Source organism: Aulonocara sp. 'chitande type north' Nkhata Bay, linkage group LG19 (genome assembly GCF_057382095.1).
Source record: "Aulonocara sp. 'chitande type north' Nkhata Bay isolate Kocher_YH1m ecotype deep benthic linkage group LG19, A_spYH_male_GT1.1, whole genome shotgun sequence".
In the NCBI taxonomy this organism is placed as follows: domain Eukaryota; kingdom Metazoa; phylum Chordata; class Actinopteri; order Cichliformes; family Cichlidae; genus Aulonocara; species Aulonocara sp. 'chitande type north' Nkhata Bay.
Window position 1 is genome coordinate 21759444 of NC_141362.1, and position 27651 is coordinate 21787094.

A 27651-nucleotide genomic window follows, 5' to 3' on the forward strand; every position below is an offset into this window, starting at 1 on the left:
ACATAATCATAATAAATACATCCACAGGGAGAAACTGTTAATAGGAAACCGTAATGCAGATAAAGAGTGCATGTGGGACACCTGTATACAACCTTTGGGGACACACTGAGGACGTGTCTCATTCATCTTTCCCCCGTGCAGTGTTTTGAGCACCAAATAGAGTTTGAAATCACACTTGAGACTCTAAATAACATCTTGCCCCAGGAACATATCGTGCTGATGAAATATAACTGTATCACTGTTGTATTCTTTAACAATGGTTTATATCCATGCAAGGCAGCAACAAGTGGAAATAAGTCAACTTGCCCCAAAACAAAAATCCATTTTGGGGACCTTGTTTATCAGCTCTGCTTGTGCCAATTTTGAAAAAATACTCTTTCTCACTCATGTTCCCAGTGTTTTAGTTTGTCATGTTGCCACTTACTAGCCTACGGAAGAGGATTAGGGCCACTGGAAAAAAAAAAAAAAGAATTCTGACTTTAATCTCAGAATTCTGACTTTATTCTCAGAATTCTGACTTTTTTCTCAGAATTCTGACTTTAATCTCAGAATTCTGACTTTTTTCTCAGAATTCTGACTTTAATCTCAGAATTCTGACTTTTTTCTCAGAATTCTGACTTTATTCTCAGAATTCTGAGATTAAAGTCAGAATTCTGACTTTATTCTCAGAATTCTGACTTTTTTCTCAGAATTCTGACTTTAATCTCAGAATTCTGAGATTAAAGTCAGAATTCTGACTTTATTCTCAGAATTCTGAGATTAAAGTCAGAATTCTGAGATTAAAGTCAGAATTCTGACTTTAATCTCAGAATTTTGAGGTGGGCACCTGCAGGCTTCCAGCTTCGGTGACAGCGATGTGTCCAGTTTGGCAGGTGGAGAACTAATTCACTAAATATGGTGGATATAAGTGACTTTTTGCGTGGCCGAGGGGTCCCCGAAGATGCTATTTTATTAATGGAAGAGCAGAAGGTGAGTAACTAAAAAGAGAAATAGTTTGGTGTCTCCTATTTTTACAGGAAAACAGTTACGGTACAGTTACGGTTAGCTGTTAGCATGCTTGTTAGCTTATAATGTTATATAGGAATGAACGTGTTTCACGATGTTACAGTATACTAGGTGAATTGACGTTTTAACTGTTGTTGATCGCAGGATCATCCCAGATGGGTTCGTTGCATTTTATTTTATTGTTCTACTATTTCAGAGTTTTTCAAGGCAGTTAAGCGGAGCTGTGTTACAGATGCTAGCCGCCTGCCAATATCACTGATATATTTGATGTGTACAAGTAAGTTACACTTAGTACAGCGGAGGAGAGAAGCTGTAATGAATGTTTATGCGGATATTTCACTCAGAAAAATGGGTGGCGTTCATACACAGCCACCGACACAGCCCCGGTTGTTGTTCTGACGGTGGCCGACTGACGATCCCCTCACAACATGTTAGCTAACACAAACTAATGTAGTGCATGTAACTGTGTATACGTTAGTGGTACAGTGTCGGAAGAAATGAGCAAACTGTTTATAATGTCAGAATGACATCATCTTTCTCCTATATATAAAAGTGCTGGCTGAGGAGCGCTGCCGGGTTGAACTTTGACCTCGGAGTGACGTGACGTTTGTTCGCACAACCAATAGAAGTGCAGAAAGTCGCAAATCAGGCATATTGTTCGCATAAACACAAAAATAAATAACGAAATAATCCCGATATTGTGCCAAAGACTGATTTACAATGTTACTTTGTGTTCTATGTGTAATACCTTTGCTTAAATGACTAAATGGACTGTGTATTTATGACTCTGCGTTATAGTCTTACATACATAAGTAACATTCATATGTACAGATAAAAATGTACAGAGCTATGTACACAAGCGTGTACACAAAAGTCTACTGCTGATCGAGCTGCTCAGTGGTCGTACAGTCTCATGCAGAGAGCGTGGAGGTGTTGTCCATGGTGGATGTTAGCTTAGACAACATCCTCTCCTCCCCAGTCTGCTCAGTGGACTTTAGCAGACCGCTAAAGCTGGCCCTCCCGACCAGTTTGTTAAGTTTCCCCCTGTCCCTCTCTGCCATTCCACCACTCCAGCAGACCACAACATAAAAGACAGCAGACGCCACCACAGTGTCGTAGAACATCCTTAGAAGACGTACTACCTACATCATAACCAATCAAGTCCCGCTTTTTTTTTAAATACAGAAGAGGATTTATTATTTACTGAAAGGCTATGCCTTAGTTTGCTTCTTTCATTATTGTGTTTCGCCCTGCATAAAATAGATAGCTTTTCTGATAACTACAGTCAATACTCTCCTACTGGCATTAGCGGTGACCTAAGAGGCTTAACTTTAATATTGCTTTGCAGTGTAAATGTTGCAGAAAATGACTGTCTTTTCTTTCTTCCTGTGTGCAGATTGACTGTGACGTCATAGCGCTGATGGATGACGCAACTTTGGCAAACTACATTCCCTCGTACGGAGACCGAATTGCCGTCTTCAATTTCTGCAAAAGCAAGCAACCACTGTCAAAAAGAAAACTAGGACTTCTGCAAAAACTTCGTGAGAAAATGAAAACCAGAAAAGAAAGTCCAAAGGAGAACACTTCACATACAGATGCAGGAATAAGACAGACAAAGAAGCAAAAAGCAACACGCAATGTTGAGATAGGATGGATACATTGTGATGGAAAAATAGCCAAACAGGTGAGAGCGAAGCAGGGAGGTGGCACTAGAAAAATTCAAATGGCCACTGATGCTGGATTAAAAGATATTCTTCAGGAAGGAAAGAAACTTTTTTTTCCTAATGGCATATCTCCTAAGGGATGTGAAACAGATTTTGAGTTTGAGGTTTGGGACTTTAAACAGAACCACCTTACTGATGATACCTGCCAGTCTATTGGCAATATGTATGAGGCAGCGAGACTGACAATGTTACGCTTCTACATTGCAACAAAACCAAAAGATCCTGAAGAAGATGCCAGCGAGACATCTGAAGTGGTGTTTGTCTCAGAAAGCAGTGGCAGTGATATTAATCCATTGCAAGTGGGGGAAGTCAGGGGTAATTTTGATGAAGTCATCGCTGGTTCAGAAATTTTAGATGATCCAGAAATTACTTTTGGTCCAATTTTTGATGCTGAAGAAGATACAGAAGACACATTAGTCTATGAGGGTTTTCTTGTACCCCTCAGTCCACCTAATTCAGAGAACATAATAACAATCACCATACGTCATACTGACACTTTACATGACATGATTACTGCTTTCTCTGATGAGGAGATTTTGACCAAAACACTGAATGTGAAGCGCATACTTCCAGACAACACAGAAGAACCAGGCACTGGATCAGGAATACTAAGAGATGTACTCACATGCTTCTGGCATGAATTTTATGAGCGATGCACCCTAGGTGCAACCATTAAAGTGCCATTCATTCGCCATGATTTTCCTGCTGAAAAATGGAAGGCAGTTGGGCGAATACTCCTGAAAGGTTACCAAGAATGTCAGTATTTTCCAAATAAACTTGCAATCCCTTTTATGGAACAAGTGCTTTTCAGTGGTGTTTACAGTGATCTTAAAGCACACTTTCTACAGTTTGTCAGCAGCCAAGAATGTGATGTTTTGATGGAAGCAGTAAAAGATTTCTCTGCAGTTGACTTGGATGATCTTGTGGAAATTCTTGACAGTTATGGCTGTAGAAAAAGAATCACTGCTGAGACTCTTCCTACAATCCTTGATGAAATAGCACACAAAGAGCTTGTCCAAAAACCAATGTTTGTTATTGACTGCTGGCGGGAGATCATCGACCCCCATATCTCCCTCAGTCCGGAGGGACTGACCAAGTTATTCTCTGAACTGCAACCAACTTCAAAAAAAGTGTGCCAGCTGCTGAAATTTGCTGTGGATTTGACTCCACAACAAAAAGAAGTGAAAAATCATCTCAAAAGATTCATCAGAGAGCTGGATAACATTAAACTTCAGAAATTTATGCGTTTCTGCACCGGATCTGACCTTATAGTAACAAACAGTATTTATGTGCAATTTCAAGATATGACAGAGTTTACAAGAAGACCAGTCGGACGCACGTGTGGGAATGTTCTGCAGCTAGCTAACAGCTATGAAAACTTCCCAGATTTTCGTTCTGAATTTAATGCAGTTCTTGAAAGTAATGTCTGGGTGATGGACATTGTTTAGACTCTCACAGCAATGCGCTACATTTGAACTGCTCATGCACACTAGAGCATAACTGTAAAGAGATGTTAGGAATATGTATTTTTATGTATTTTGAACTTATACAGTATACTTTTTTTAATTAGAGAGAAGTTTCTCATCTCTGTTAGAAGTCTAGTTTTGGCTAATATTTCATTTTCTTTTATCATTTTGAGTTTTACATGATACAGTCACAAAACAAAACGAACGGGTACACTGTTTACTACCATATCCAGAGCTGTCTTCACCAAATCCAAGCTTTCCAGCTGTAAGACAGAAACCTTCAGCAAAAGCATGAAGAAAGATTACTTAAGATCTATAAACTATAATTAAACTGCTCTTAAACGTTCTTTAATGCACCATGTGTGGTGTGAGAGCTCAGCACAGTCAAATACTTTTGTAAGTAATTAGTAGTAAGACTAATTCATTCAGATGGTATTTTCTTATTAGGTCAGGGCTAAAACTGAACATAGTTATAACGTAAAAGTAATGCTGTTATGCAACACTGTATTGTAAAAGGAATAAGTACAATTTTATACTTTAGCATTTGTCATGTCTGAAAACATTTTGCTTTACAGTATATGCAATTTTTAGTTAAGGTAGGTTAAGGTATCAAAGTTTGGCATTTGTTGTTGATTACAAAGGTTCCATATAAAGTTGGTGAAAATATTTTTTTAAATTCCAGTATTTTCTTAATGTCATATTGTTTCTAAGCATACCTGTTATTCATCCATCAAATTGATTCAAGCTGCTTAAAGGATTCAGTCTGTTTTGAAGATGGTTATTGATTACTGAGATCATAAATAAACACTGTACACTTCAGTGCAGTGGTCAAGTACTGTGATTATTCAGGCATCCTTTTGTAATGCCAAATTGTCATGTTCTCAGATATAGTATTAATCTTAACACCTGAAAAAATGTCTTGTTACTGCCAGAAATTATGCATTTTTATTTGTATGCATGTATGTTCTCAGTCATTCACACTTGTTTTTATTTCTATACCATAGATGACACTGAAGGAATATGTGATACCACAATAGCCAGTGTTCATGGTCTTTACAGTAAGTCACTGATGTATACTGATGCATAACAAGACTATATGAGATCTATAAGTTTGTTTTAAAAGTTGAGTCATTCTTGTTACAGGGCAGCTTATACGGTTATGAGTTTTAGCCATGTTATTGGCATTGGAAAGAACAGGTTTCTTGTAAACTTTTTCCAATAAAATGTTACTGTACACAGTACATTTGTATTGTTGTTTTGAATATGTTCATCAAACTCCATATCTATTTGAACATGCCAGAATTCAAGAGACTGCCACACATGAGCTCAGTAACATGGAAGAATACCATTTATTTTTAATTTCAAATATTTCATAAAGATACACAAATATAAATGTAAAACATGTTGCACTTAATGGGACAATAACTTGGTTCCACTTGCAGGAACTGTTTTGTTGCATTGTTGCTGGGATACTACAAATAAAAGTCAAAATATTTTTGGTATGTTTCTTATAATTTTAGGATTCATATCATGAAGGAGCCTTGTATACAACAGCTAACACTGAATCAGTATAGCAATGATTCGTGGTCATTTTACATGAAAAACCAGCTAAAATATCTTACAACTAACAGAAGTGAAATACATTAATAATTAAGTGATGGATCTTCATATGGGTAAATGATTATAATAGCTTTGCTTTAATATAATTGCACTAAAAGCTCCCCAAAAGGCATAACGACTTTAAATATTAACAATGATACGTTTATAGAAACATGCTGTTGTCAAGACCTAGAATTGTTAATGCTACTATGGTTTGCTGAAACATACCACAGATAACCCGGGCACTTAGCATATCATATGCTGGTGCCTGGGTTTCCAGCCATGAATATTAAGAGTAAAGGTTGATACAGAAAACAATGAGCAGGGAGCTGGTCAGTTTATATTTTATATACTATGCACATGTCTGGCAACAAAACACAGAAATTTATATTGCAATTTACTGGTAGGCAGGTTTACACCACTTATGATTCAATCAAAAATATAACATTTGTAAATGCAGTTTAATGTATGGCCTTTTAAAAGGATTGACATGTGTTTCATAACTGATTGATAATATCACAATATTCAGCTTTTTCAAGTAATATATAAACATTTCTGTTTAATGGTAGTGTGAATGTAGAAAAACATTTTTCATTTAATGCAGTGCAGAAATACCTGCATAAAAGGTACCTGTAAGACATGGCACCTACTATCAAATCACGTTATCAAGATAAAGAGAAATATTTTGTATTTATTTGTACATTTACACACTGAAGTTCCTTAAATACTTTGCAGTATTTCTTCTCTTAACCTAATGTACAGATCCGCAGCACCAAGTGGATCTCCTGGGGCATCCCATTCATTTTCTACCATAAGCAGACAACACAGTTCAAAGACTGTTTCATCACAGGGGTGTTGACCTTTTGGGCTACACTCTTCCATACACAAAGTGATATCCTCCATAGAAATAGGCTTCAGTCTATCCTCAGCACTGTGCAGCTCTGGAAATGAGTACATTACTACTGGTCGACCCGATGCTGCACTACCACTTGGCCGGATTTTGTGCGAGTTCCATGTGTTCACAACTTCATCAAGTTCATCCTACATGAAAAACAACACAATATAAGTACTGGTATATGAAACAGACCATGTACCAGTAGATTTAGCCAAAGTTGAGGCTTATTAACTCATTAATCAACAGACATAGAAACTGACCTCTAATTAATGTAAAACCAAGCAGCAACAACAAAAGAGCACTTTCACTAAACAGCACATGGACACAGAATGGTGCTGCATGATTCTGCTGTTGAATAGATAGCCCAACACTTTATACTCAGTGTGCAATGATTCTACAATAAATTTTCAATAGAGAATTAACCAAATGATAGAATTGCTTTCTGAAACCGTGCCCAAAGGACCACTAGGTAACAGACTCCATAGTAATTTAAACCATGTGGCAATAAATAAAAAAAAAATGCTCCATGAACCTGTGCTGAGAAAGGTGCAGTTACTTCCACTGATAACATGAATACAATTCCATCAAAGTATTAAAATGGAATCCCAAAAAGTTGATTCTGTTCATCTGGATGTAGCGTTTTCAGTGTGAGAAATGTTCTGTCAAAAAACATTCCTTACCTGGCTGATTGAGCATGCATCAAGACATATTAAAATGGAAATAAAATTCATATTTAATTTAAAGAAAAAAAATGTTCTAACCATATTTATATTTTCTATTTATGCAGCTAAGACATTACATAGCATGAGCACAAGCTTTTACCTGAATAAGATTGAGAAAGCAGAATTGGATAAGACTTTTGTCCAAAAAATCCCCTGTGAAGTGGCCATCATCCTGAAAAGTTTGAAATAAGTTCATCCAAAATTGTGCACTCTGTTTGCGTAGGGTAGCCCACCATCCTTCTATACGTTGGTTGGCCGTACTTCTTCCGTAAAGGAAACTTTTCTCACCTGCAAAACTGTCTGTGTGGTTTCTCCGTAAAAACATCTGCATTTGTTCGACACAACCATTTTCGGTACCTCGGTCAGCACGTAACCTTTCTGGACATCCGCTGATGCATGAAACTGTTTTCAGAAAATAACTTGCAATCAATTTAGGGTCACTGTTTGTAGTATAAGCCTCCATCCATAAAACATAGCGGCTAAAACCATCTATGCAGCCACTGATAGCAATACCATATGGTTTCAACTTGTCATAGCCATCCATGTGCCAGAGAGCATTTGGCCCTCTGCAGCTGTACTGTCGTCTTCTCAACCGTCGAGCTCGTCTCAGTTCCACACCTTGAGGGTCAAGCAATTTGATTATGCATCTTACAGTATCTTGTGACACCACAAATCCATGTTGAATTGCACGTAGATGTAGCCAACGATAACCTTGCATCTGTCCATTTGTCATGATCTCTTGTTGGACAAAGGCTAGCACTTCCTCCAAGTTTGATTGATTCTTCCTTCTAAAAAGCCCAAGTCTTTTACAAATTCTCTTTAGAGTTCGAACACTTATAATTGTCTGATGACTATGTGCTAAAATTGAAAGTATTTCTTTGTTACTGAAAGAAAGTCTGAAATACAGTCTTATTAAGTCATCCAAATCTGACATGTCAGCCACTGTTTCTCTCACTTTGAGAGGTGAACTTTTTGCAGAAGTCCTAGTTTTCTTTTTGACAGTGGTTGCTTGCTTTTGCAGAAATTGAAGACGGCAATTCGGTCTCCGTACGAGGGAATGTAGTTTGCCAAAGTTGCGTCATCCATCAGCGCTATGACGTCACAGTCAATCTGCACACAGGAAGAAAGAAAAGACAGTCATTTTCTGCAACATTTACACTGCAAAGCAATATTAAAGTTAAGCCTCTTAGGTCACCGCTAATGCCAGTAGGAGAGTATTGACTGTAGTTATCAGAAAAGCTATCTATTTTATGCAGGGCGAAACACAATAATGAAAGAAGCAAACTAAGGCATAGCCTTTCAGTAAATAATAAATCCTCTTCTGTATTTAAAAAAAAAGCGGGACTTGATTGGTTATGATGTAGGTAGTACGTCTTCTAAGGATGTTCTACGACACTGTGGTGGCGTCTGCTGTCTTTTATGTTGTGGTCTGCTGGAGTGGTGGAATGGCAGAGAGGGACAGGGGGAAACTTAACAAACTGGTCGGGAGGGCCAGCTTTAGCGGTCTGCTAAAGTCCACTGAGCAGACTGGGGAGGAGAGGATGTTGTCTAAGCTAACATCCACCATGGACAACACCTCCACGCTCTCTGCATGAGACTGTACGACCACTGAGCAGCTCGATCAGCAGTAGACTTTTGTGTACACGCTTGTGTACATAGCTCTGTACATTTTTATCTGTACATATGAATGTTACTTATGTATGTAAGACTATAACGCAGAGTCATAAATACACAGTCCATTTAGTCATTTAAGCAAAGGTATTACACATAGAACACAAAGTAACATTGTAAATCAGTCTTTGGCACAATATCGGGATTATTTCGTTATTTATTTTTGTGTTTATGCGAACAATATGCCTGATTTGCGACTTTCTGCACTTCTATTGGTTGTGCGAACAAACGTCACGTCACTCCGAGGTCAAAGTTCAACCCGGCAGCGCTCCTCAGCCAGCACTTTTATATATAGGAGAAAGATGATGTCATTCTGACATTATAAACAGTTTGCTCATTTCTTCCGACACTGTACCACTAACGTATACACAGTTACATGCACTACATTAGTTTGTGTTAGCTAACATGTTGTGAGGGGATCGTCAGTCGGCCACCGTCAGAACAACAACCGGGGCTGTGTCGGTGGCTGTGTATGAACGCCACCCATTTTTCTGAGTGAAATATCCGCATAAACATTCATTACAGCTTCTCTCCTCCGCTGTACTAAGTGTAACTTACTTGTACACATCAAATATATCAGTGATATTGGCAGGCGGCTAGCATCTGTAACACAGCTCCGCTTAACTGCCTTGAAAAACTCTGAAATAGTAGAACAATAAAATAAAATGCAACGAACCCATCTGGGATGATCCTGCGATCAACAACAGTTAAAACGTCAATTCACCTAGTATACTGTAACATCGTGAAACACGTTCATTCCTATATAACATTATAAGCTAACAAGCATGCTAACAGCTAACCGTAACTGTACCGTAACTGTTTTCCTGTAAAAATAGGAGACACCAAACTATTTCTCTTTTTAGTTACTCACCTTCTGCTCTTCCATTAATAAAATAGCATCTTCGGGGACCCCTCGGCCACGCAAAAAGTCACTTATATCCACCATATTTAGTGAATTAGTTCTCCACCTGCCAAACTGGACACATCGCTGTCACCGAAGCTGGAAGCCTGCAGGTGCCCACCTCAAAATTCTGAGATTAAAGTCAGAATTCTGACTTTAATCTCAGAATTCTGACTTTAATCTCAGAATTCTGAGATTAAAGTCAGAATTCTGAGAAAAAAGTCAGAATTCTGAGAATAAAGTCAGAATTCTGACTTTAATCTCAGAATTCTGAGAATAAAGTCAGAATTCTGAGAAAAAAGTCAGAATTCTGAGAAAAAAGTCAGAATTCTGACTTTAATCTCAGAATTCTGAGATTAAAGTCAGAATTCTGAGGAAAAAAGTCAGAATTCTGAGATTAAAGTCAGAATTCTGAGAAAAAAGTCAGAATTCTGAGATTAAAGTCAGAATTCTTTTTTTTTTTTTTCAGTGGCCCTAATCCTCTTCCGTACTAGCCTCTAGAGTGTTCTATACCTAGAATTCATGTAACATATTTCACAGTTAATTATTTTTATTCAGGTTTCGGATTTGTGCTCGTGTCTTTTTTTGAATGATCAAGCAAGTCTTTCAATAAATTTTTAGAGTGGTTTGTGTATTGTATTTAATTTATTTTGCCCAGCTTGTTTAACGAAGTAAATTCTAAGGTCTTGCTGTAAAAATGTTGTACATATAAAAATACAATATGACCATGTACAAATCATCCCAGTATTGGCACAAATCCAAGATTAAACTACTTTTAAACGACTATAACGAATACACATCAGCTTTATTGGTGTTTGATTGACACATCATGTCATGATCGAACAGGGAGGATTCAAACACAGGACTCTGAATAATGCAATTAAGTGAGTTTATTTACAGGTAGACAGCAAATATGGTGGGGGTGGGAAGAAAGAGAGCTCCAGGGAATCCAGGGAAGGGAACACACATCCAAACTCACTCTACACAGATGTCCACTCACACTCATGCTCGCTCGACAGGGTTTGAGAGGAAACAGGAGGGGTTCCAGGAGGGTCTGCATAGGAGAGGAAACACACATTAGAGAATCAGCATAGCACGATGAGGGATTCAGGAATTACAAAGAGAGCTGAGGCTACACTAACTGTGATAAGTACAACGATCCAGTGAAGAACATCACCCAGTAAGCCCAAATGAAGATGATGAGCAGCAGGTGAATAAATTGCAGCCAGGTGTGTTTGCCAAAGGTGGGAAACTGCAAAAAAGAGTACCCCCCAGGTGGGGGAGGAGTGAGGAGGAGAGAGAGAAACAGAAGCACAACAACAAACACTGACAGGGCAGAGGAGAGGACTGGAGGACCACACTTATGGGATGGGCCTAACTAGGAAGGGCATTTATTTGTACCACCCCTCCCTTAAAGTTGAGAGACTCCAGTTCCTCTTTTTCCAGGTAAATAACAATTTAACCCTCCTCAATGCATCATTAATAAGACTATATGATAATAATATAAAATTCTGTCCTGGAACTTTTTTTTTTTAATAACTATACATGCAAAACAATACATTTTAAGCTTTGAAAAAGGGAATCCTCCTCATATGACTTATTGTGGTTTGGTCCAGTTGCAAAGATGAGCTTAAAATTCAGGATGTGTGCAACATTGTTGTTTGCTACTAATTCTCATGAGAATAAAACATATTTATGCTTGTAGCCAGCCTGCATTTTGTTAGCTTCATTACCTCCCAGTTGAATCGAGTTTTTCTTATTGTTACCAGGCAGCCATGTCTCCCAGTGCATGTTTACAAGGTAGTAGGCGCATAGTACTTGTATACAACTGCACTTACTGAATTTTGACCCATTTTATGATTTTTGTGTTTCAGCTAAAGTGAGAAACAACCCTAGGAACATCCCTGGTCTCGTTTACATATGGTATGGCAAAATCTTCTCCCAGCATATTATGTTTCCCTCTTACTTTTAAATTGTCTATAATGTTGTAATGCCATCATAGTACTCAATACATTGCAAAAAGTAGATGAAGGGATAAAGTTATAGAGGGATAAAGTTAATGAGCCATGCCATGAATCTATGGGAAAGAGTTGTTGAAGCTACGTTACAAAGAGTGGTGATGCTCAGCAAGCAGCAGTGTGGCTTCATGCCAAGAAAGAACACTACAGATGCAATGTTTCCTTTGAAAGTGTTAATGAAGAAGTATTGAGAAAGTCAGAAGAAGTTGCACTGTGTCTTTGTAGAGCTGAAGAAAGCATTTGATAGGATGCCAAGAGAGGAACTGTGGTACTGCATGAGGAAGTCAGGAGTGGCAGAGAAGTATGTGAGGATAGCGCAGGACATACATGAGGCAGCAGTGAGGTGTGCAGTAAGAGTGACAGAACAAGTTCAAGGTGGGGTTCGGCTCTGAGCCCCTTCTTGCTTATAAGAGTGATGGACAGGTTGACAGATAAGGTAAGGCAGGAGACTGTGATGTTTGCAGACAACACTGTGATCTATAGTGAGATTAAAGAGCAGGTGGCAGTGAGCCTTAAGAGATGGAGGTATGCACTGAAGACAAGAGGAATGTCAGTAGAAGCAAGACAGAATACATGAGTGAATGAGAGGGAGACAGGTGTAACTGTAAGGTTGCAAGGAGTAGATCAAGTGTGAGTGAAGGAAGATGAATTTACACACCTGGGGTCAAAGCAACAGGCAGTCCAGGCAGAGAGGAGTGGGTGGAGACGAGTGTCAGGGGTGATTTGTTACGGAAGGACAGCAGCAAGAGTGAAAGGGAAGGTTTACAAGATGGTGATGAGACCTGCTGTGATGTACAGTTTGGAGATGGTGGCTCTAATAAAAAGACAGGAAGCAGAGCTGGCAGGGTTGAAAGTGTTAATGTCATGAATCGCTGTGCGGCAGGCAGGAGTTGGACCCAAAATGCAGGACTCACAGACTCGGGGAGGTGAACTCAAAACACAGCTTTATTTGCTGGTAGAACAAACATACAAAACTAGACTAAACTGGGAAACCATAAACTAAGCACTCACAGGGAGACACAGGGAGATCCACACACAGCATGAGGGACGACACGACACTGACTCAGAGAAACACAGGGTTTAAATACACTGGGAAGTAACGAGGGGAATGAGACACAGAAGGAGGGCACAGCTGGGAGAAATCAGGACTGACGAGACAAGCAAAGCAGGACGCATTCACATGAGACACGGACCATCAAAGTAAAACAGGAAGTATCACACAGAGACGCGAACTTGACACAGTGGAGACAGCAACTAAGAAATACAGAGACATAAACCATAAGGCAGAGGTCTAAGAACCAAAATACACAGGGAAATACTCAGCTGGGAACACAAGAGACTAGACTAGAGAGAGTAACAAAAAACCAACCATGAGAACATAATGCACAATGCAGAGTGACAGAAAACAAGAAACTCAAACATGCAAAGACACACAATTACACAGAACAGAGGGGACACAGAGAGACATGAAGGGCAAGGGATCAAAACTAGAAGCCATAGAATAAATCACACACAAGTACAATAATACAAAAATCACAAAGAACTAAAAACGCTGGGTCAGGAGACCCAGGACCGTGACAGTTAAGTTGTTTTGTTGGGAGTGACCAGAATGAGCAAAATTAGAAGGACAGATCAGGTTGAACAATTAAGACACAAAGTTAGAGAAGCAAGGCTGAGATGTTTTGGACATGTGCAGGGGAGGGATAGTGGATCTAATGGACAAAGGATGTTGAATATGGAGCTGTCAGGCAGAAGGAAAAGAGAATGACCACATAAGAGGACAGTGGAGGTTAGGGTGCTAACAATAGGGTGCGATGAAGGATGATGAGCCACTGTGGTTGGTGACACCTAACAAGAAGATTGTACGATTTTTTTTAAATTATCCAAATTATTTACTGTGCATGTTTTATGTCATCAGTTATATGTCTCATAAGTGCCAAGAAGCCATACATAATCAAAATATAAAATAATTTTTAACATTTCTTTTTCTCTTTTTATCTAATGCACATAACTACAAATAGCCCTAAGTAACAATGTAAAATGAAACCAAAGAAAAGAGAAAAATGTTTGCTCAAATTGATAATATATCATTTGGTTACATAACAGCTTCAACACCCTGGTCCGCTCAGATTTCCACATTATAATGAACTCGGTTTCCAGACAAACATTATCACATTTCACTACGTAAACAAACAGAAATATATTTGGAAAAACGCGTTTTTCCCTCTCCTCTGCCCAGCTTCAACAGGTACCAGAGGGAGAGTGTGTGAAGAGTCATGCAAGTTTAATGCTGCCGGTTTCTGCCGTACAACAAAGCCCACAGTGTTGGTTTTCATCTTTCCTCTATTTGGAGCAAGTGGAGCATGAGGCGAAGGAGGAAAGGTAAGGAAACACTCTTTTCCCCAACTGTCTCATATTTGTCAGTAAATCGCACTGGTATCACATCAGGTCACCCAGTAGGCTGTGAAATGACTTGTTGATCCCGGGAATATGTGTGTGTGCGTTAGTGATAGACAGTCAGCGAGAGGCAGTGATACTTTTATCTGCAGGTTCGCCAAGGAAACCTTTTCAAGCCAGACCTCACAGTGAAACGGCCCTGCCAAAGCCACAGAGAGTGAGAAAGAAAGAAAAGCAGAGACGGGACATTAAAGGCATCACTGGTGTTTGACAAAGAGGGAATTATCAGAAAAAGGGTGTGCGGGGACTATGAGAACCACAGCACCACCAGCCCAGATTTCACCCGGTGGACACAAAGATTTGCTGAATGTTCCGCTCTAACGATGGCAAATTAGATCCGGGGGACAGAGAAGTGAGTGCAGAATGAATGAAAGGAGTACTGAGCACTGTCCCTTGCATGAAGCCATATTAGCATGCACAGTAGATCTCTTTTATGGCATTGGCGCTGTCCGTGGTGCTGAAAAGACGTGGTTACACAACGGGTAATGTTCTACTTGGACGGTAGGAAAGAAGTGGGTATAAATCCCGGAGGAAAATTGAGATTTCAGCGAGCTATTAGCTTTGTGTTGCCCAACCTGGCAGGAACATCGCGATCCGGCCTGCAGAGGTGCTTAAAAGTGGCATATTACATCAGAAAATGAATGGCCACCTTTTCAAAAAGGATTCAATTTGAAAAAAAAAAACAACAACTTTCAGTCCTCTTTTTGCTTCGAATCAATCTTTATGACACTCACAGCAGTCTAATACTTTTTGTGCTCGGAATTTGTGCATTTCCGAAAGATCTTTGCCATCAATAGCTCTCTGTACAAATCTAAGTCATCTAGAAGCAGCAAACTTATTTCTGTATTTGATTGTCTGGCTGGCTTAATACTATTGTAATACTCTCTCTCTCTCTCTCTCTCTCTCTCTCTCTCTCTATTTAAATATATATATATATATATATATATATTCAAAACTGAATGAAAACATTAACGGCAAATTTTCCCCGGGACCCGAAGAAGCGGAAGAAAATGTTACCCGACGAATTTTCATTAAAATTCAACAAGAGGCAAGCTCCGTGAGAGGTTAGATTATTGGCGGGCAGGCTCTCTGCGCGCGCGCGCGCGCACACACACACACACACACACACTTGGAGAGACGCTCACACACACACTTCACAGCTGGTGTGCCTTCCTCCAGCAGAGACTGACAGAAGCGGGGCGACCGCACTAAGCTGTGAGCGCTCTTTTCTCCTCTCCTCCACCAAGCGCGTCTTTTACTGTTGACATAAAAACTTTGAAGAGGTGAGAGTCGAAACGTCAAAACGCCGACAAATCACCGTCGACAGCGCGCATCAACAAAGAAGAAAGGGGGAAAGAAAAGAACCATCAAGTCTGAGAAAAGCGGTGGAGCCGGGAGAAAGAGGGAGCTATGCCATCTCCCGCCGAGCAGAGCCCAGTCCTCCAGTGTTGTGTGTCGGAGCTGCAGCATGGTGTCTCTTTCTGGACTCTGGACCTACTGCCTCGCCCCGGGGAGAACTCATCTCCTTTCCTTCTCTGCCAGAACGCTCCTGCTGCTTCTCTTATTAACCGTCTCTTCCTCCCCGGACGCCTGCTTCCCTCACCCACAACCTTGCCACATTCTCGCCCGGATAGGACACACCGTGCGTCTCGGTGCGCTCTTGCCTACCCGACAGCCGGCACGGATACAAAACGCGCTCAACCGCGCCCTGGCCAGCCTCCGGCATCAAGGCGGAGGGGCAGACTCCTCCACAACAACCTCTCAGCCACCTCCTCTGCTGCCCTACAACCTGAGCTTGGAAATGGTGGCTCGATCGCCCGCGGGAGGGGACCCTGAGTCATTGTCCCGTAGTGCCTGCCAGGACCTGGTGGTCAGGGGTGTGTCAGCCGTGCTCGCCTTTCCCCGCTCCAGGGAGGAGCTGATCCAGGTGGAGTTTCTCTCCTCTTTCCTGGAGATCCCCTTCGTATCTATCCTGGAGGACACAGAACCCCTTGTGACTAAGGTAGGAATTGACGCTGTGTGTCTTTCCTGGCGTCACTGTGCACCTGTAGCAATCATCTTTGAAAGATGACAGTGAAAAATGGTTATGTGTGTATATATCATGGCTTTCATCTTTCCAGCATCTTGCACTTCAATTAGCAGCATGCCATGACCTAACATAATTTCATCTGATTCCAAGAGCTGACATTCACCAGTAAGTCATTGACTGACCCATTAGCCTGTGGCATGGATTTTGTTATCTGAGTTGGTGCAAAATGCTTCCTACTAGCCAGATTTTAAGGCAGGCTAAAGGCAAATGGACAGTGTAAAGAACTGTGATCATCAGAGCAGTTACACTAAAGAATGATTAAAATAATACAGACAGAAATGGTGATAATGTTACATGGATAATTAATTTTAAATAAAGAGACATTTTAGTGTATCAGACTTTAACTTCTAGCACTGTTGCCTTCTTCCAGCAATGTCTGCTGTTCAGACTGATTTTAACTGAGCTCTGGTGAACCTGCAGGCCCTTAACATGCATGTTTAATATCTGGTCACTCTGACTTGGTATTGGACTGAACCCCCGAGCGAGGTGAAAATTTCTCTCTTTCTAAGCTCTTTTCTCTGTGAATCTATGTGCGTATGTGTGTGTTTGTGCCAGAAAGGATGTGTGTACTTAGAGATTGCTTCTGGCACCTTTCTGAGCCCATTCCAGCAGTTGAAATACTGATAGACAGATGTCACGGAGAAGTGTGGCTCACTCTATTAGTATGATCACATATATGCTATGTTTATGTGTGTACGTGCAAATTAGGTAGACAACACAGATCTATGTGTGTGTGCAATGTTAGTATTCCCAGCAGAACTGCCAGTCAGTCAGTGCAGCTTCTGTCACATTTGCCTACATAAAAATGTCTCTATCCCACTGAGCAGCCAACTGCATCTCTAAGTCACCACAAACATATGAATGCATGCACTTTGCACACACATATTTAACTATCACCATCATGTGGGGTGGGGGTAAGTCTAAAATCTTTGTCCTGCCACCTCTCTTTGCCAACAATGGATTGCTTATTTCAATAAAGGTTGCATGAATGAGAAGTCAAACCACTTGATGAATGTGTCGGCAGAGCAGGGAGATAAGCAGAGGAGAGTAAAAGGAGAGAAATTTAGGAGATATGAAGGGGGGAATAGAAGGGGTGAGCTGGAAGAGAGAACAGGGTTCTTTTTTTCTATAGAACTGTGCCAAGCAGTCAGAGGGCAAACAACAATCATCACTCTCTTTCTTTGTCTCTCTGTGTTGTAGCGCTCCAGTATTTTTAGCCATAATTTCAAGCGGCATTTGTGAAATGAAAGCCTTTTTTGGTTAATTTTTGTGTTTAATGCTACACAAAAGCTTCTCTTTTTTCTCCTTGGTGTCAGACTAATCTTTCTTTTTTATTGAAGATAATGTCCAATCTTATGATGGCTAACAGACAAAAAAAGGACCAGAAAGTGGAAATTACTCCCCAGAGAATAGTTCTGAGTACAGCGTGTGACCAATAAGTGCTCTCCAAAACAAAAAAAGACAAATACAGCCATTTTGAAACACTTATTTAAAAAAAACCCTGCATCTACTTCATGTAAAACATTTCTACCTCCTTTATGATCTTGTTTTTTCGAACTTTCATGTCAATTGGGTAGACTGCTGAAAACATTAGCTCGTTAGTTAATAGCTGGTTTCTTGTGATTCTTCTTTTCTTTTGTGATTTCATGTTTTTATATGTGTGTTCTCATTACTGTCATAGATTTTGGACTGTGGGTGGACAAATCAAGCAATTTTAGGAGACTGTAAGAAATCTTAAAGGTCAGATTTTCAAATTTCCTGAATTATGAGACTAAAATCAGGATAATTTCACCATTAAAAAATACAGTTGGTTTGGTGACGATAAAATAGCCTTTAGTCACAGCCCAAAAACAGTTTGAATTTCAGGAGAATTGCCTGTGAAGGAGCGTAGTGTGTTTTCTTTCTCTCACACCCTAGGGTGCAACTCTATAGAAAGGGAGCAATGTGGGAAATTAAAGGACGCTGGCAGGAGGTGGGACAGGATCTTAAACACACACAGAGAGGGCAATGACGAGTGGGTTAGGTCAACAGGGAGGCAAATTGTTAGCCTGTACAAACAGGGAACAGTGCACAGGTTTCACTGCTGATAGGGGGAAAACACCCAAATCAGAAGATATGATTCTAATTAAAGATGCTATTTACATTCTAGCATCAGGAGGGCGGAGAGCTCCAGAGATGGGGGAGGTGGGCTGGAGAACAGCAGAGACAAAACAAACGGCTTGGCCAAAAAAATAATAAAAAATCTGTCACAGATTGATCCAAATGAGAAGGGGAGGGTTTTTGTTTTTTCAAAAGAGAGTCTTTCCTCCTGGGGTTTTTAAATTGTGGAAATTCTGCAGGCTACTGGGAATTGAGCCCATGTTTTTCTGGTGAACAGATACCTTTCCTGGACATCAGAGAGGGATAGAAAGACACAAAGAAAGAAAGAAAGAAAGAAAGAAAGAAAGAAAGAAAGAAAGGTTCATGCACATTTAGAAAAAAACCCAAAACTAATTCTTCCCTTTACCTGCCAAAAGAATACTACATCAATCTTAAAACACCACAGAAAGCTAAAAGGCGACTTGTTGACTTGTTTTCCTCACAGGCTAAACAGACTTCCTCAAGGTCAAAGAAAATGTCAATGAGGGGAAAGAAAATACAGTCTTTCACAAATTAATTAGTGTGTGGCACAGTTTTATTTTTCTTTCGTGACAGCTAATTTGCCATATTTCATGTTTCATCTGACGACAACAACAAAAGAAATACTCTTCCACGTCGGGGGCGTCATGTAGCATGCGTGACATTTCTTGGAGGTTGTGATGATAGATTTTCCTGACTACCTTTAAGTGCGCCCAAAAATCTCAAACCAACCAGATGCTGAGGGGTTGAAGGGTTGTCATCATTATGCAAATTTGTCACACAAATTGTCACATGAAATTCTCTATTGTCAATTATTCCCATGTCACAAGACTGAAAAATATTTGGCACCACTGATGAAACAGAGACATGAAAGGGCACAGACAGACACGGGGACAGAAAGACAGCCAGAGACAGGGGTCGTCTGTCCGTCTGCGTTCTCCTCTCCCTTCTTAGTCAGAAAGAGCTCTGGGACTATGTGATGTGTCTCAGTAAGGAAGTGCTTATTCTTCCAACCTACTTAAGCTAATTAGAACCACTGTATGACCCCTAACTGTAAATCTCTCTCATCCATCTATGGCATGCAGAATGGGAGGAGAGGAGCAAGGAAGAAGGGACAGAGAGGGGTGGGGAACGAAAAGGAAATGGACTTCTAATTCCCATTAGGGCCATTATGGGCATTTTGGAAGCTGATTTTTTGATCAGTTGCTTTTCATTGATTCAAAGTAAGTAATGAAATTGAGCATATTTGATATTTAAGCAAAAAAGTCCAAAAATAGCTTTGATTAAACCATTATAAAATGGGATGGGGTTTGAAATCGGCATTCTATGGATATGTTGGGGTGTGTTGGTAATAGTAACAATTTAATTCTGTTTTTTTTTTTTGTTAAAAGTTGGTGCAATTTGCCAACAGACATAATTGAAAAGAACATCTATGCATTTTTAATGTGGCCAGCCTTTTTTCATGCACAGTACTACCAAACAATTCTGGATTTGCTGATGATATCACAGGAATTATTTAGTGAGATCATGATTTCTTTTTTTGAAAGTGTATTAGCGGAGAGAGCCGAAGGAAATGGTTTTGCTGATTTCTGAGTGTGATTAGGTGAGAGGGGTGGTATGAAGTGAATCCATTATTTGTCATTCTCCACAATTGGAACTGAGTTCCTGCAGCTCACTTTACTCCCAGTTGCCATTGAAATAAACCTTGGATTTTTTTCCCCCATAAGGTGGAATGTACAGAAGTCTATTTCACAGACTTTAATCCTGACTAACATTCATATTTTTCCCCTTTGTAGTTCCTTTACCTCAATTATTTCCACAAGGCATTCCTCATATTATTATATTCCTTTCAATAAAGAACGGTGTTTTATTCCTATTTCATAAAGCCTATTTTGTACTAGCCTTGTATACATGCATTATGAGTACAAAGGCATATTTTGCTTGACCCAGCTTGCACCTGTTACATTGCCGGTGTGTTTAGTGATGCTGATAATTAAATCTCAATCTGAACTGAGCTGCTGAACCTCAAGTCCCACAGAATCGCAGCATTAACAGAACGCCATAACTGCAAATGCTGACTATCCCTAAACTGTAATTACCACAATACACTCCACAAAGTAATGCAGTGTATTATTCATGAGGTCTTTACTGTTTATCATTTGAAACAACCTTTATCGTTCTGTTGGTGAACTACTTTCCCTTCTGCAATCCATCCATCCCACATTCTTTCATTAAGTCTCTTCTTTTTTTAATGACATACCTCATTCTGCTTAGTAAAATGAAGATTAGTACAGTAAAAAACCCAATTTGCGACTTTGAATGAAATTACATTTTAATCCTGGGACCCTGCTGAATAAGACGCATTGTGGCTCGGAGCTAGCCCTGCTCTCAGAGGACACACATGCTGCAAACGCGTTCGCACACACATCTGCACTCCCGCATGCACATCTGCAGAGAAATGCAAGTACTGGCCTCACGCAAAAAAAAATGTATCTTGCATTTATGAGATTCATGCACGCACAGAGAGTCTGCCCTGTGCTCACTAAAGGTTATTAAGCCTAATGAGGCTTTACAAGGCCATGCTGCCTTTAGTGTTTTCTTTGAGATGATGAGGGGATTTGTGTCGTAAAACCACAGTGGAATAAACGAGTGGAAAGAGAGGGACAAAAACTTGCGCCTAGCCAGCGCTGCAGGGAAACTGACAGCTTGGGACAAGCAGGCCACTTAATGCAAACAGCTCAAAGCTTTTTCTTTATTAGTACTATGATGACAGTTCAGCGCGGTCTTGACTGAGCCAGATTAATTGAGCAGAGCAGAAACAGCGGAGTATGTATTACCAAAAGGACTCTGGGCTTGTTTGAGCTGCTCACTATGGCATTCAAGTTAGTGTTCTAATGTTTGTCTTGTGTTTTTGCCTCTGGTAAAACAAATGTCTCCAGTAGTTCCACAACAATTTTATGTTACTCAGTGGAGCTAAAAAGTAAATGAAGTAGACCAGTGATGGATGGAAGCAAAAAGCACCAGAATGGCTGTATATATCAGCAAGCAAAGGAGATGTGGTTTTCATTATAATGAGTTAATAAAGGAACTGATGGAGGTATATAGGGATAAAGAAAGCAGGAATTGGTCCATTCTATACTCAGAAAGAAGGGAAAACGTTGAATGGGAGAATATGGAAGTAGGGGAAAGTGGTAATCAGGTGCTAGGAAATATGAGAATGGACAGAATATGCGGAATTAGAAATCGCATGAAAAAACTACGCATCAAGCAAAAATTAAGGAACATTTGAAGGATGAATCTTGGAAAAAGGGAAGTATATTTCAGAGAATAAGAACGTGACTATGGAAAAAGGGAGGCACCAGGTAGAAAACAAGGAAAGTAAAGAGATAAGGGAATAAACTTAATGTAAATAAACAGGAAAGAATCAGGAATGAAAGAATGAGGCATGGGGAGAAAGTAGTTATTTAGAAAAAAGGGAGGGAAAGCAAAAGGAGGGAAGTGGGATAGAGGAATAAATAGAAAAACTAGTGAAGGGTGGAAAAAAAGAAGAGGGATCAGCAGAGGAAGGAGAGTTCAAAGGTTGCAAGAAATGAAGAAGAGAGGGTGGAGGTGCTGGGAGGGAAAGTGGTAATGCTGGGGAAGGCTGACAGCAGTCCCACGACTTGTGTTTTCTCTTCCTTTGCACAGTCTGATGGAGGCAGTTTTATCTACACTGTGCTGGTTCATTAGAGGATTAGTGAGTGATAACTAAAAGTTATCTGTGATTGAAAACACCTTCACTCCAACACGTGCACACACGTGGACATGCACACATGTACACACACATTCTGTTTACACACGAACACACACTGTGCACATATAGATTGTACTCATGCAAACTTATTCAACTTCCCAATAGGGCTGAACGATTATGGAAAATAATCTAATTGCGATTTTTTGCCCCAATATTGCGATTGCGATGCGATATGCGATTATTTTTTAAGGTCTTTGTCTTCTGTATTATTAAACAAAGACAAGCAATACATCATATAGTATGGCCAATACTATATTACATTAATTTTAAACTGTTCTTTCCTGGAAGACAGACCTCTGTTATGATGACATGAGGTGATGCATGAATTGATGACTGACATTTTTATTTAACTTCTTCAATCACAACAGTATATTTGAACATACACAATAGTTTATTTTTTAGCTTACAAACATCTGAGCATAAAGTGCTGACAAGGAACCCTGGTGTAAACATTAAAATGAAAGTCAGTACAATGTGCAGATTGCAGAAATATACATAAAAAAAAATCAGTGGCTTTACCACACTCAGTTTTTCGACATCTGTGAACTACTAGACAGTCATTCAATTAAAAAATAATATTAAATAAATAAAACTAATAAATAAAAAATACACACATCTTACTGATCTCTGCAGTCAGTAACATTACACATAAAGTGCAAACATAATAGCAATTGTATAAACACACACACAAACAAATTGGACGGTCTAGCCTTCTGATTAGCTAATCAGAACTAGCCTTCTGATTAGCTAATCAGAAGGCTAGTTCTGATTAGCGTCACCGCTGTCTCGGTGGAGTTTAATAAACTCGGCCGTCTGCTTCTTGCTATCTAAAATATAACCAGACACTGGTGTAAATTCTCGACTGTCTCATACTTCTGTTTAATAAGTTTTCTGTTTGACGTTTAGTCAGCTGTGTGAAAACCAAGGAGGAACCCACCCGGGGGATTAATAAAGTTTTATTTTATCTAATCTAATAACTTTAATCTCAGCCAAACCGATTTACTCACGAACAAACAAAACACTGAAAAAAGCCCAACAATAACATTTTTAGGTTGTCTAAGTGACTTATATATTACGTTTAACCCGAGCAGCAAAACTCCGCGGTGATCTGAAAATGATGTGCCGGGAGTTGTGCCGTTCTCGGCCGCATCAGTAATCCTCGAGCTCCCGGCTAGCTGTCGAGCTGGTGGGTAGCAGACGCCTCTGAAAACGTCGAAGCACTTTTGCAAATATGGGATATCTTGATTAACCGAGCAGATATTTGATGTTTACACAACTACTTTCTCGCCTGAAAATATGTTAAAAGTTTATTTTGTGACCCAGAAAGATTAGTATGAGTAATTTTAAAACTTAGTAGCGGCCGCCATTGCTGGAAACTGGAGTTTGGCTGGGCCGCGCTATGAATTCTGGGATATGGTAGTAATTTGGACAGCCTTATAATCGCAGTATAATCGCAGCCTTTGCGGTTAGAAAATTGCACTTGATCATGTCGCGATATTATCGCAAATGCGATATATCGTTCAGCCCTACTTCCCAAACTTATTCCATTCACCTAAAGTTAGTGCCATCTTTCCCGTTCTGCAGAACCTGCGATTGTGCAGCAGTTGTTTGCCTGCATACACACATGAGAATGTGTGTTATAGTTTTTCATTATGTGGCAACTGAGGCAGAACACCACAAATCTAGGCCAGGTGGGCTTCAGTGATAAGGGCACATCGGGAGACAACACACACACATTTTAGGACCTCCTATAGGAGATCCCATAGGCATAGGTCAGGGGTGAAAGACAAGCAGACGGGAGAGGCAGACCAGTGGCGAGACAGGGGAGAAAAGGTGAGAAAGACATGCGCTGATGTGAGATTAAACAGATGCTGACAGATGGCGTTGGGGCATAGCTGAGCCACTGCCAGAGAGACAGGTTAGCCAAACACAAGATGAGAAAATGGGGTAAATGTCCAGAAAGGGGTAAGACAAAATTCAAGTAATAAAAGCAAAAGAGTAGGAAAGAGAAACAGATAGAGAACCAAACAGAATTAGACAGATAGCAATTCCGACAGGGTGGGGTGGGAAACAAAGAAAGATTAAAAACTGAGAAAGAAATAGCAAAGTGAAGTGAGCAAGTAAGTTAGAGATAGAAAAGGAAAGGGGGGACCAGGCGGTGTCAGAGAAAGTGTGACAGAGCCAAGAGCTGTCAGGGATGAAGTTATTTGAGAGGCGGGTGAGGCACAGACAGAAGATTGAAGGATGGTAGACCCCAAGGTAACTTCTGTGTTCCTTCTGGGATATTTATGTTAGGAGTTGGCAAGAAAACAGGCATGATTTAGAGCCCATCTGGTTAGGTTTCAACACCACCTGCCCACAGAGGAAAAGCTGTCTGTAAGGAGACATACAACAGTGCACCAGTGGCACTCGTGTACACACTCAAACATGCTTCGTTACATCAGTTACATGTGTAGAAATGGAACCATTTCCCTCGATTTGGCTCTCCTCCAGTTTTGGCATTTTAAATTTGAGTCTAAATGCTGGGATTTAGGGCAATGCACAGGATCCTAAACATAAACAATATCATAAAGTTATATTTTGGTCCAATTTAGTGTATGTTTTGGATGCTAAAGATAAGAGTAAGGGCAAAATGAAAATGGTTGCATAGCAGGTCACAGCACTGAAGAAAGAGAAACCAGTTATGTTTGTGGATGGAAAACTTGATCGCCTTGTTTAAAGGAATAAAAATCTTTATGTAATGAGGCATGACCATAAAAACTATAAGCCTACTACCGCTTTAGCCAGATCACAGAATAGAATGATGATTATGGAAATCTGGAATTTGTGCAGCGTTTTTGTTCACTACACTCTGACCTCGCCACTCCCCACAAGGAAACACTCTACTCATCTCAGCAGGGAGAAGGGATTTGTGTTGGTGTGTGCAGGCATGCAGCAAAAGAATGAGCAGAGCACTGACAGCTTAAGTACACCGCTGTGATTGAAAGGGTTTCTTGAGGTATGTGATCGCTGCCTTTTGCTTGTCAGTCTGTTTGTCAACAGGAAAAACTACAGAACTGGATTTTATGAAACCTGAAGAAGTATATGGAGCACGGCCAAAACTGAACTTTTAAAATTAGGCATAAATCTGGATTATCTTGTTTAAAAATTACAAAAATCAGGGAATTGGCCTTGGTTGAACATGAGCTTGAAAGGGCCCTTTCCATTTGGTTGTGTGTTGCTTTTTTAAATGCAGCATCTAACTCAAGTGGGGCTCCTGTAACTAGCTTGCAGGTTTTAGTTTTTAATTTTTTAAGTGGAAAATTTTGTTAACGATATTTGTGAACACAGTTCACAGTTCAGCACAGCTAATATTCCAGTGCATTGTTTTGAATAATGGATTGTCCATCAAACTGGTTTGGGCCAATGGGCAAACAACGGTTTTACTACAAATCCTGAATAGACTTGGATGCTACGTTTAGTGCTCTGTATGTTCACGGTGTCAAACTACCATTAGCTCGCTTTCTTCAAATCAGTTTGTGGTGTTTGTGGTCAGACTGCAGAAACAACAAAAAACTAATACAGGTTAAATTGTACTAGTATGTCTCAAGAAATTAAAATATTATGAAAATTGTTTTTTTGTTAAATTAATTAAAAAGGCAGACCTTTTCATATTTTACATTCATGTGACATAAAGTCAAATATTTCAAGTTTGCTGATTATTGCTTTTAGCTTGACTGTAGTAAAAATGTAAATAACTGTGGTAGGACTTTTCTTTATTAAAGCCTAGAAATAATATGGTAAAGGTGGAGTAATACGGTTGGAACAAGACTAAGGTCATAGAATGTTATTACCATGTAATTACAATAAAATGATAATATACATATATATATATATATATATATATATATATATATATATATATATATATATATATATATATATATATATATATATATATATATAAACATTTAATAGCATTCTAATGTGTCATGGTGTCAAAGCATCAGTGTAGAAAAATTATCATTTCCCTCAGTTTCTGACCTGTTATTAATGTTATTAATTAACCTGTTATTATTCAGTCACTTTAATTTTAAAACTGTGTATATACTGTATATTCTGTGTATTCATTATCTCACTCTTATTGTCTGTTTATGCCCTGTCCTTATCTTCAATGTCATGCTGTTCTGTTGTATCTTAATTGCCCCTTGGGGATAAATAAAGTCTTTCTGATTCTGATTAACCATGTACATAGAGTTCAGTGTAATATTACTCAGGTAGAACCACTGTTTGTGCACAGTAGTCACTTGGGATCACCATCTATTTGGGCAATTAAGTGGTAATAAACTACTATTTCCACATTCTTGCCTTTTTGTTTCCACTTTGTTGTTCCCCTATTACCACATTATCACTGGAAGCTGCACTAGAAAGTGCAACCAAAAATAAATAAATCGGAACTGCATGTCTGACGTGAGTGAAAACACCCTCAAATTAAAGCTATGTAAACTTGGCTCTTGTTTCAGCGGCAAATGCAAAATTACGGCACATGCTTCGGACTTTTCTAAAACTCTCACACAATTCCACATTTACATTAATATTGACACGATCTCCCCGTAAAACGCATGTCCTATCCCGTGATTGCAGGGACCTACTGATGCAAATCAATACATAAACTCTAGTGTTCAAACGCCACGACAGTCGCAGCCACAGCTCTGCCCCACACATGCGTGGATAGGAATGCCTCAGTCAAACTGTATCTGGGACCATCCATCACACACAAGCAGTTGTCATTTCTTGGGAAGTCATGTTTCTCTCACCTTCTCGCTTTCTGTATTGACCTCTGCGTTTGAGCTGGCTCCATAAAGCAGAGCAGAGCGGAACGACAGATAAATCCTCGTCTGACTGCAGGTGCAGGGGAAACGTCAAGATGATCTGATATTCATTTGCACAACATCTAACACATAAATACTATTTATTGGATGAGAAGAGACATGCAGACATGACACAACAGAGCAAGTCACTACAATATACAAGGTAGCAGGGAAAAATTTAAAAGGGCGAGTATTGAAGGCAAGTGATGTGTGAATTTCAAAGTGAGTTTAAATGGGATGACCCACAAGAAATAAAGAGATGGAGAAATAAAGAGCTAAAAAAGTGCGATAGAGAGAAGAGAAATAGGATGTGATCAATTTTCCTTCTTCATTGTCCTTCACT

At 39.7% G+C, this 27651-nt stretch overlaps 3 protein-coding genes across 5 annotated transcripts in view; 2 read left to right on the forward strand and 1 right to left on the reverse strand.

Moving 5' to 3' along the window:
• The first annotated feature begins 794 nt into the window (after positions 1 to 794).
• On the forward strand, positions 795 to 5495 carry LOC147306973 (uncharacterized). Of its 2 annotated transcripts, XM_086275077.1 has the most exons (3): positions 864 to 969; positions 1202 to 1282; positions 2402 to 5495. In XM_086275077.1, exon 3 carries the CDS (start codon positions 2426 to 2428, stop codon positions 4175 to 4177), a length of 1752 nt encoding a protein of 583 aa, XP_086131203.1. In that variant the 5' UTR covers positions 864 to 969; positions 1202 to 1282; positions 2402 to 2425; the 3' UTR covers positions 4178 to 5495. The 2 variants fall into 2 exon arrangements, with proteins under 2 accessions (XP_086131202.1, XP_086131203.1); XM_086275076.1 differs by lacking the exon at positions 1202 to 1282 and having other exon boundaries at positions 795 to 969; positions 2402 to 5490.
• A 627-nt stretch (positions 5496 to 6122) lies between these two features.
• On the reverse strand, positions 6123 to 10123 carry LOC147306974 (uncharacterized). 2 transcript variants are annotated; one of them, XM_086275080.1, is made up of 4 exons: positions 9954 to 10123; positions 9641 to 9721; positions 7512 to 8521; positions 6123 to 6835 (listed from the first exon to the last, which is right to left on the reverse strand). In XM_086275080.1, exons 3-4 carry the CDS (start codon positions 8343 to 8345, stop codon positions 6515 to 6517), a joined length of 1155 nt encoding a protein of 384 aa, XP_086131206.1. In that variant the 5' UTR covers positions 8346 to 8521; positions 9641 to 9721; positions 9954 to 10123; the 3' UTR covers positions 6123 to 6514. The 2 variants fall into 2 exon arrangements, with proteins under 2 accessions (XP_086131206.1, XP_086131205.1); XM_086275079.1 differs by lacking the exon at positions 9641 to 9721.
• Positions 10124 to 15587: 5464 nt separating this feature from the next.
• Positions 15588 to 27651, forward strand: part of LOC147306975 (glutamate receptor ionotropic, NMDA 3B-like) — an 89478-nt gene continuing 77414 nt past the window's right edge. Inside the window, exon 1 of the mRNA XM_086274197.1 lies at positions 15588 to 16460. Coding sequence (XP_086130323.1) covers positions 15927 to 16460 — 534 coding nt within the window. The 5' untranslated portion in view covers positions 15588 to 15926. The remainder of the gene's footprint in view (positions 16461 to 27651) is intronic.

What these genes read in the sequence shown, in the direction of transcription:
- LOC147306973 (XM_086275076.1), top strand. Translation starts at nt 895, where the DNA reads ATGGTGGATATAAGTGACTTTTTGCGTGGCCGAGGGGTCCCCGAAGAT. An exon ending in TATTAATGGAAGAGCAGAAG is followed by an intron (nt 970 to 2,401) that starts GTGAGTAACTAA and finishes TCCTGTGTGCAG; the next exon opens with ATTGACTGTGACGTCATAGC.
- LOC147306974 (XM_086275079.1), bottom strand. Translation starts at nt 8,345, where the DNA reads ATGTCAGATTTGGATGACTTAATAAGACTGTATTTCAGACTTTCTTTC. An exon ending in GCTTTCTCAATCTTATTCAG is followed by an intron (nt 6,836 to 7,511) that starts GTAAAAGCTTGT and finishes TTTTTCATGTAG; the next exon opens with GATGAACTTGATGAAGTTGT.